The sequence below is a fragment of the Oncorhynchus gorbuscha genome, unplaced genomic scaffold (genome assembly GCF_021184085.1).
Source record: "Oncorhynchus gorbuscha isolate QuinsamMale2020 ecotype Even-year unplaced genomic scaffold, OgorEven_v1.0 Un_scaffold_550, whole genome shotgun sequence".
NCBI lineage: Eukaryota > Metazoa > Chordata > Actinopteri > Salmoniformes > Salmonidae > Oncorhynchus > Oncorhynchus gorbuscha.
Genome location: NW_025745378.1, coordinates 243635 through 256558, shown reverse-complemented (window position 1 = coordinate 256558; position 12924 = coordinate 243635). Strand labels below are relative to the sequence as shown.

At 36.7% G+C, this 12924-nt stretch overlaps 1 protein-coding gene across 1 annotated transcript; it reads right to left on the bottom strand.

Moving 5' to 3' along the window:
• Positions 1 to 777: 777 nt before the first annotated feature.
• On the bottom strand, positions 778 to 11949 carry LOC124018571 (regulator of G-protein signaling 4-like). The gene is made up of 5 exons (XM_046333905.1): positions 11745 to 11949; positions 2759 to 2827; positions 2332 to 2384; positions 1834 to 1997; positions 778 to 1304 (listed from the first exon to the last, which is right to left on the bottom strand). Exons 1-5 carry the CDS (start codon positions 11786 to 11788, stop codon positions 1137 to 1139), a joined length of 498 nt encoding a protein of 165 aa, XP_046189861.1. The 5' UTR covers positions 11789 to 11949; the 3' UTR covers positions 778 to 1136.
• Between the last annotated feature and the right edge of the window lie 975 nt (positions 11950 to 12924).

Here is a 12924-nt window from a genome sequence, read left to right as displayed (position 1 = left end):
TGACCAATAACATCTGTTAAATATGGACCAATAACATCTGTTAAATATGTGTATGTGACCAATAACATCTGTTAAATATGTGTATGGACCAATAACATCTGTTAAATATGTGTATGGACCAATAACATCTGTTAAATATGTGTATGTGACCAATAACATCTGTTAAATATGTGTATGTGACCAATAACATCTGTTAAATATGTGTATGGACCAATAACATCTGTTAAATATGTGTATGTGACCAATAACATCTGTTAAATATGGACCAATAACATCTGATAAATATGGACCAATAACATCTGTTAAATATGGACCAATAACATCTGATAAATATGTGTATATGACCAATAACATCTGTTAAATATGTGTATATGACCAATAACATCTGTTAAATATGTGTATGTGACCAATAACATCTGTTAAATATGTGTATGGACCAATAACATCTGTTAAATATGGACCAATAGCATCTGTTAAATATGGACCAATAACATCTGTTAAATATGGACCAATAACATCTGTTAAATATGGACCAATAACATCTGTTAAATATGGACCAATAGTATCTGTTAAATATGGACCAATAACATCTGTTAAATATGGACCAATAACATCTGTTAAATATGGACCAATAGTATCTGTTAAATATGGACCAATAGCATCTGTAAAATATGGACCAATAACATCTGTTAAATATGGACCAATAACATCTGTTAAATATGGACCAATAACATCTGTTAAATATGGACCAATAACATCTGTTAAATATGTGTATGGACCAATAACATCTGTTAAATATGGACCAATAACATCTGATAAATATGTGTATATGACCAATAACATCTGATAAATATGGACCAATAACATCTGTTAAATATGTGTATGTGACCAATTTGATTTGACTAGAATACTCAGGATCTCAGTTCCTGTCAAAACACTTGATTATGAACTACATGGACATATACCAGTTATACCATATTTATGATAAACACAAACATCTTACAACTCACATATGAGTGTCTACTAAGACTTGAGAATAAATATAAATTATATAAATTCTAATGTTGTTATAAAACACAGCTTGTTATTATGTTGTTGTGTGGTCCCCCGGGGCAGCAGGTGGCGCTGTGGAATATCTAAGGAACCCTAAGGGCCTCCAGGCAGTGTGGGGAGCGCAGGAAGCGAGGATAAGAGTCTTTGGCCATCAGGTGGTAGACGTGTTGTTGGGCCTCGTGGAATGTGTCGCCTGCAGGCTCCTCCGTCACTCTCAGTAGAGCCTCCCTGGTCTCAGCATCCAGGTTCACCTGGCAACAACACACACAATGTTCAGACAACGCCTGTACAACGTTCACTAGCATCCTGTCCAGGGGGTGTACTTTTAGTTTATTTTATTTTATTTTTACAGGGACAGTGCACATTAATCAACGTTTCAGTAAAAGTGCCGGTTTTAGCCAGCCGGCTAATTTTCAACCGCAGTCCCTGGGCAGGTTATTAAAAACAGTTACAATATAGACAATAGCACCATAGAACAAGCAAGACATAGCAACATAGGACAAGCAAGACATAGCATACAGACAAAGCAACATAGAACAAAAAGCAGCAAAACAAAATTCATAAAAGCAACAAAGTGTTTCCACACCTCACAAGCCACTTTACATCGAGCTTCCTTATGCTACAGAAATAAAATATGAGAAATGGGGGGCTCTCGCCCCTCTGGACTGTTCTGGCTCAGACAAGGCCTACTTACTTCTACAACATTCACACAACATCTATACAACGTCTGTAAAATGTATATACAACATTTAGACAGCATCTACACAACACTCCACCTACCTCCTGTGGTGAACCAGGGTTGATGTACTGGCAGTACATAGACTGGGCCTTGGCCTCCTGCTGCCATGGAGGGGTAACCCTGTACTCCTCACAGGCCAACCAGAACTGCAGGTTCTCCTCACTGAACTCAGACTGCAGGAACCAGAGGAAAGCTTTCTGGCCAACTGGTAGAAGGGGGCATTTCAACAAGTCAAACTATACATTGCCACGGAAACGTATCAGTGTAATTAGAGAGAGAGAAGAGAAGGAGGGAGAGAAAGAGAGAAGAGGCAGAGAGAGGGGGAGAGAGAAGAGGGAGAAAGCGAATAAGAGATAGGGAGGGAGAGTGAAGAGAGAGAGGGACTGAAAAGAAGGAGAGAGAAGAGAGAGGGAGATAGAAGAAAAAGTGACAAAGAGATGAGAGCGGGAGAGAAAGGGAAGAGAGGAAAAGAGAAGAGCGATAGAAGAGAGAGGGGGACAAAGAAGAGAGAGAGAGAGAAGAGATGGACTAGATCTTACTCTTGCTGTTGAGTAGAGACTCCAGATCCTGAAGAGTCCTGTCCTCATGGACCCTTTAGAACAGGCATGAGGTTATAGAGAAAGAGATTAGGGAGAAGCTCTGATGTCAGCTAAACAACCCACAGTTCCTGACGTAACTCAAGACTGCAGTAGCTCACTGGTGTAGAATGGTAGACAGACAGACAGACAGACAGACAGACAGACAGACAGACAGACAGACAGACAGACAGACAGACAGACAGACAGACAGACAGACAGACAGACAGACAGACAGACAGACAGACAGACAGACAGACAGACAGACAGACAGACAGACAGACAGACAGACAGACAGACAGACAGACAGACAGACAGACAGACAGACAGACAGACAGACAGACAGACAGACAGACAGACAGACAGACAGACAGACAGACAGACAGGTTACCTGTGTTTGTGATGTGTCCACTCCTGTTTGTCAGCCAGGTGACTCAACTTCACCCGCATCCCCTTTGCTCTGGAACACGCACACGCACACACACGCACACACACACACACACACACACACACACACACACACACACACACACACACACACACACACACACACACACACACACACACACACACACACACACACACACACACACACACACACACACACACACACACACACATTTAGTTTGTTCTCTATATCTAAAAATCTAATCATATCAACCTTCTCCTTCAACAATCACATCAACCTTCTCCTTCAACAAAACACATCAACCTTCTCCTTCAACAATCACATCAACCTTCTCCTTCAACAAAACACATCAACCTTCTCCTTCAACAAAACACATCAGCCTTCTCCTTCAACAAAACACATCAACCTTCTCCTTCAACAATCACATCAACCTCTCCTTCAACAATCACATCAACCTTCTCCTTCAACAATCACATCAACCTTCTCCTTCAACAATCACATCAACCTTCTCCTTCAACAAAACACATCAACCTTCTCCTTCAACAAAACACATCAGCCTTCTCCTTCAACAAAACACATCAACCTTCTCCTTCAACAATCACATCAACCTCTCCTTCAACAATCACATCAACCTTCTCCTTCAACAAAACACATCAACCTTCTCCTTCAACAAAACACATCAGCCTTCTCCTTCAACAAAACACATCAACCTTCTCCTTCAACAATCACATCAACCTCTCCTTCAACAATCACATCAACCTTCTCCTTCAACAATCACATCAACCTTCTCCTTCAACAATCACATCAACCTTCAGCTTCAACAATCACATTAATCTTCTCCTTCAACAATCACATCAACCTTCTCCTTTCAACAATCACATCAACCTCTCCTTCAACAAAACACATCAACCTCTCCTTCAACAATCACATCAACCTCTCCTTCAACAAAACACATCAACCTTCTCCTTCAACAAAACACATCAACCTTCTCCGTCAACAAACACACTGGTCTCTCTTTAGAAACTATGATGCATCCTCACACACTACACAATACACACTACACAATACATACTACACAATACATACTACACAATACATAATACACAATACATACTACATACTACACAATACATACTACACAATACACACTACACAATACATACTACACAATACACACTACACAGTACATACTACACAATACACACTACACAATACATACTACACAATACATATTACACAATACATACTACATACTACACAATACATACTACACAATACATACTACACACCACATACTACACAATACATACTACACAATACATACTACACAATACATACTACGCACTACACAATACATACTACACACTACATACTACAATACATACTACACAATACATACTACACAATACATACTACTACACACTACATACTACACACTACATACTACACACTACATACTACACAATACATACTACTACACACTACATACTACACACTACATACTACACAATACATATTACACACTACATACTACACAATACATACTACACACTACATACTACACACTACATACTACACAATACATATTACACACTGCATACTACACAATACATACTACACAATACATATTACACACTACATACTTCACAATACATACTACACACTACATACTACACACTACATACTACACAATACATACTATACACTACATACTACACAATACATACTACTACATACTACATACTACACAATACATACTACACACTACATACTACACACTACATACTACACACTACATACTACACAATACATACTACTACACACTACATACTATACACTACATACTACACAATACATATTACACACTACATACTACACAATACATACTACACACTACATACTACACAATACATACTACACAATACATACTATTACACACTACATACTACACACTACATACTACACAATACATATTACACACTACATACTACACAATACATACTACACAATACATATTACACACTACATACTTCACAATACATACTACACACTACATACTACACACTACATACTACACAATACATACTACACACTACATACTACACAATACATACTACTACATACTACACAATACATACTACACACTACATACTACACAATACATACTACTACACACTACATACTACACACTACATACTACATACTACACAATACATATTACACACTACATACTACATACTACACAATACATACTACACACTACATACTACACAATACATACTACACAATACATACTATTACACACTACATACTACATACTACACAATACATACTACACACTACATACTACACAATACATACTACACACTACATACTACACACTACATACTACATACTACACAATACATACTACACACTACATACTACACACTACATACTACACAATACATACTACACACTACATACTACACACTACATACTACATACTACACACTACATACTACACACTACATACTACACAATACATACTACTACACACTACATACTATACACTACATACTACACAATACATATTACACACTACATACTACACAATACATACTACACACTACATACTACACAATACATACTACACAATACATACTATTACATACTACACACTACATACTACACAATACATATTACACACTACATACTACACAATACATACTACACAATACATATTACACACTACATACTTCACAATACATACTACACACTACATACTACACACTACATACTACACAATACATACTACTACATACTACATACTACACAATACATACTACACACTACATACTACACAATACATACTACTACACACTACATACTACACACTACATACTACATACTACACAATACATATTACACACTACATACTACATACTACACAATACATACTACACACTACATACTACACAATACATACTACACAATACATACTACACACTACATACTACACACTACATACTACATACTACACAATACATATTACACACTACATACTACACACTACACAATACATACTACACACTACATACTACACAATACATACTACACAATACATACTATTACACACTACATACTACACACTACATACTACACAATACATATTACACACTACATACTACACAATACATACTACACAATACATATTACACACTACATACTTCACAATACATACTACACACTACATACTACACACTACATACTACACAATACATACTACACACTACATACTACACAATACATACTACTACATACTACATACTACACAATACATACTACACACTACATACTACACAATACATACTACTACACACTACATACTACACACTACATACTACACAATACATATTACACACTACATACTACATACTACACAATACATATTACATACTACATACTACATACCAGGGGAGGACGGCTCATAATAATGACCGGAATGGAGTAAATGGACTGGCATCCAACCATGTGTCTGATGTATTTGATACCATTCCACTAGTTCTGCTCCAGTCATTACCACGAGCCCTGGCCTCCCCAGTTATGGTGCCACCAACCTCCTGTGCTACACATTTCATACTACACACTACACGCTACATACAGTACTACATACTACACACTACATACAGTACTACACACTACACACTACATACAGTACTACATACTACACACTACACACTACATACAGTACTACATACTACACACTACATACAGTACTACATACTACACACTACACACTACATACAGTACTACATACTACATACAGTACTACATACTACACACTACATACAGTACTACATACTACACACTACATACAGTACTACATACTACACACTACATACAGTACTACATACTACACACTACACATTACATTTTGTACTACATACTACACACTACACACTACATACAGTACTACATACTACACACTACACACTACATACAGTACTACATACTACACACTACATACAGTACTACATACTACACACGACACACTACATACAGTACTACATACTACACACTACATACAGTACTACATACTACACACTACATACAGTACTACATACTACACACTACATACAGTACTACATACAGTACTACATACTACACACTACATACAGTACTACATACTACACACTACATACAGTACTACATACTACACACTACATACTACATACTACACACTACATACTACACACTACATACTACACAATACATACTACTACACACTACATACTATACACTACATACTACACAATACATATTACACACTACATACTACACAATACATACTACACACTACATACTACACAATACATACTACACAATACATACTATTACATACTACACACTACATACTACACAATACATATTACACACTACATACTACACAATACATACTACACAATACATATTACACACTACATACTTCACAATACATACTACACACTACATACTACACACTACATACTACACAATACATACTACTACATACTACATACTACACAATACATACTACACACTACATACTACACAATACATACTACTACACACTACATACTACACACTACATACTACATACTACACAATACATATTACACACTACATACTACATACTACACAATACATACTACACACTACATACTACACAATACATACTACACAATACATACTACACACTACATACTACACACTACATACTACATACTACACAATACATATTACACACTACATACTACACACTACACAATACATACTACACACTACATACTACACAATACATACTACACAATACATACTTCACAATACATACTACACACTACATACTACACACTACATACTACACAATACATACTATACACTACATACTACACAATACATACTACTACATACTACATACTACACAATACATACTACACACTACATACTACACACTACATACTACACACTACATACTACACAATACATACTACACAATACATACTACACAATACATACTACACACTACATACTACACAATACATACTACTACATACTACACAATACATACTACACACTACATACTACACAATACATACTACTACACACTACATACTACACACTACATACTACATACTACACAATACATATTACACACTACATACTACATACTACACAATACATACTACACACTACATACTACACAATACATACTACACAATACATACTATTACACACTACATACTACATACTACACAATACATACTACACACTACATACTACACAATACATACTACACACTACATACTACACACTACATACTACATACTACACAATACATACTACACACTACATACTACACACTACATACTACACAATACATACTACACACTACATACTACACACACTACATACTACATACATACACACTACATACTACACACACTACATACTACACAATACATACTACTACACACTACATACTATACACTACATACTACACAATACATATTACACACTACATACTACACAATACATACTACACACTACATACTACACAATACATACTACACAATACATACTATTACATACTACACACTACATACTACACAATACATATTACACACTACATACTACACAATACATACTACACAATACATATTACACACTACATACTTCACAATACATACTACACACTACATACTACACACTACATACTACACAATACATACTACTACATACTACATACTACACAATACATACTACACACTACATACTACACAATACATACTACTACACACTACATACTACACACTACATACTACATACTACACAATACATATTACACACTACATACTACATACTACACAATACATACTACACACTACATACTACACAATACATACTACACAATACATACTACACACTACATACTACACACTACATACTACATACTACACAATACATATTACACACTACATACTACACACTACACAATACATACTACACACTACATACTACACAATACATACTACACAATACATACTATTACACACTACATACTACACACTACATACTACACAATACATATTACACACTACATACTACACAATACATACTACACAATACATATTACACACTACATACTTCACAATACATACTACACACTACATACTACACACTACATACTACACAATACATACTACACACTACATACTACACAATACATACTACTACATACTACATACTACACAATACATACTACACACTACATACTACACAATACATACTACTACACACTACATACTACACACTACATACTACACAATACATATTACACACTACATACTACATACTACACAATACATATTACATACTACATACTACATACCAGGGGAGGACGGCTCATAATAATGACCGGAATGGAGTAAATGGACTGGCATCCAACCATGTGTCTGATGTATTTGATACCATTCCACTAGTTCTGCTCCAGTCATTACCACGAGCCCTGGCCTCCCCAGTTATGGTGCCACCAACCTCCTGTGCTACACATTTCATACTACACACTACACGCTACATACAGTACTACATACTACACACTACATACAGTACTACACACTACACACTACATACAGTACTACATACTACACACTACACACTACATACAGTACTACATACTACACACTACATACAGTACTACATACTACACACTACACACTACATACAGTACTACATACTACATACAGTACTACATACTACACACTACATACAGTACTACATACTACACACTACATACAGTACTACATACTACACACTACATACAGTACTACATACTACACACTACACATTACATTTTGTACTACATACTACACACTACACACTACATACAGTACTACATACTACACACTACACACTACATACAGTACTACATACTACACACTACATACAGTACTACATACTACACACGACACACTACATACAGTACTACATACTACACACTACATACAGTACTACATACTACACACTACATACAGTACTACATACTACACACTACATACAGTACTACATACAGTACTACATACTACACACTACATACAGTACTACATACTACACACTACATACAGTACTACATACTACACACTACATACTACATACTACACACTACATACTACACACTACATACTACACAATACATACTACTACACACTACATACTATACACTACATACTACACAATACATATTACACACTACATACTACACAATACATACTACACACTACATACTACACAATACATACTACACAATACATACTATTACATACTACACACTACATACTACACAATACATATTACACACTACATACTACACAATACATACTACACAATACATATTACACACTACATACTTCACAATACATACTACACACTACATACTACACACTACATACTACACAATACATACTACTACATACTACATACTACACAATACATACTACACACTACATACTACACAATACATACTACTACACACTACATACTACACACTACATACTACATACTACACAATACATATTACACACTACATACTACATACTACACAATACATACTACACACTACATACTACACAATACATACTACACAATACATACTACACACTACATACTACACACTACATACTACATACTACACAATACATATTACACACTACATACTACACACTACACAAATACATACTACACACTACATACTACACAATACATACTACACAATACATACTATTACACACTACATACTACACACTACATACTACACAATACATATTACACACTACATACTACACAATACATACTACACAATACATATTACACACTACATACTTCACAATACATACTACACACTACATACTACACACTACATACTACACAATACATACTACACACTACATACTACACAATACATACTACTACATACTACATACTACACAATACATACTACACACTACATACTACACAATACATACTACTACACACTACATACTACACACTACATACTACACAATACATATTACACACTACATACTACATACTACACAATACATATTACATACTACATACTACATACCAGGGGAGGACGGCTCATAATAATGACCGGAATGGAGTAAATGGACTGGCATCCAACCATGTGTCTGATGTATTTGATACCATTCCACTAGTTCTGCTCCAGTCATTACCACGAGCCCTGGCCTCCCCAGTTATGGTGCCACCAACCTCCTGTGCTACACATTTCATACTACACACTACACGCTACATACAGTACTACATACTACACACTACACACTACATACAGTACTACACACTACACACTACATACAGTACTACATACTACACACTACACACTACATACAGTACTACATACTACACACTACATACAGTACTACATACTACACACTACACACTACATACAGTACTACATACTACATACAGTACTACATACTACACACTACATACAGTACTACATACTACACACTACATACAGTACTACATACTACACACTACACATTACATTTTGTACTACATACTACACACTACACACTACATACAGTACTACATACTACACACTACACACTACATACAGTACTACATACTACACACTACATACAGTACTACATACTACACACTACACACTACATACAGTACTACATACTACACACTACATACAGTACTACATACTACACACTACATACAGTACTACATACTACACACTACATACAGTACTACATACAGTACTACATACTACACACTACATACAGTACTACATACTACACACTACATACAGTACTACATACTACACACTACACACTACATACAGTACTACATACTACACACTACACACTACATACAGTACTACATACTACACACTACATACAGTACTACCCACTTCCATACTCACTTCTCCAAGCATGACGAGGGAAGGGAGGACAGTCCTTTACACATTTCAGCACGTGGGAAGGAAATTAACGAAAAAACAAAAAATGTGAAACCAGCTGTTGTATTCTGATGTGTGCTCCCTCCTGTCCTGTTCTGTGCTCCTTCCTGTCCTGTTCTGTGCTCCTTCCTGTTCTGTGTCTCTGCACAAACTAACCCCCTACAGTGTATCAGCCCCTTTAATATACCTGCTTATCACACATGTTAATCTACCACACATCTGAGAACAGAATGAGGGAGGAGGATGGATGGATTGGGGAGAGATGGAGGGTAATGTAAGAGAGGAGGTGTACGTGTGCACCGACAACACCTGGCCGTTAATGTACCGGAACCGTTAACACCGGGAAAAGAAAGATGGGCCAGCACACACAATGAGGTAATCAGGAGACAGTGTGTGTGTGTGTGTGTGTGTGTGTGTGTGTGTGTGTGTGTGTGTGTGTGTGTGTGTGTGTGTGTGTGTGTGTGTGTGTGTGTGTGTGTGTGTGTGTGTGTGTGTGTGTGTGTGTGTGTGTGTGTGTGTGTGTGTGTGTGTGTGTGTCAGAGATCGAATGGCCAGTCTGTCAGCATGTGTGTTCTCACCTCTCAGCCAACCAGTCAGTGTGATGGGAAAAGTCCATTCACCAGAGAGAGGGGTGATGACAGACGAACAGGTGATATACTGGCCTCACCACTCCAACTATGGAAAGTGTGTGTGTGCGGCTTGGTTTGTGGGGAGATTTCCCACTTCCCCATGATGACAAAGGCTATTTTAAGTTTAGGGGTTCATTCGGGTTAGAATTAGGGTAAGGGGTTAGTGGGGTAGGTTTAGGTTTAGGGTTAGGTTTTGGGTTAGGTTTAGGGTTTTGGGTTAGGAGTTAGGTTTAGGGTTTTGGGTTAGGGGCTAGGAGTTAGGTTTAGGGTTTTGGGTTAGGTTTTGGGTTAGGGGTTAGGAGTTAGGTTTAGGGTTTTGGGTTAGGGGCTAGGAGTTAGGTTTAGGGTTTTGGGTTAGGTTTTGGGTTAGGGGTTAGGAGTTAGGTTTAGGGTTTTGGGTTAGGGGCTAGGAGTTAGGTTTAGGGTTTTGGGTTAGGTTTTGGGTTAGAGGTTAGGAGTTAGTTTTAGGGTTTGGGGTTAGGAGTTAGGTTTAGGGTTTTGGGTTAGGGGTAGGA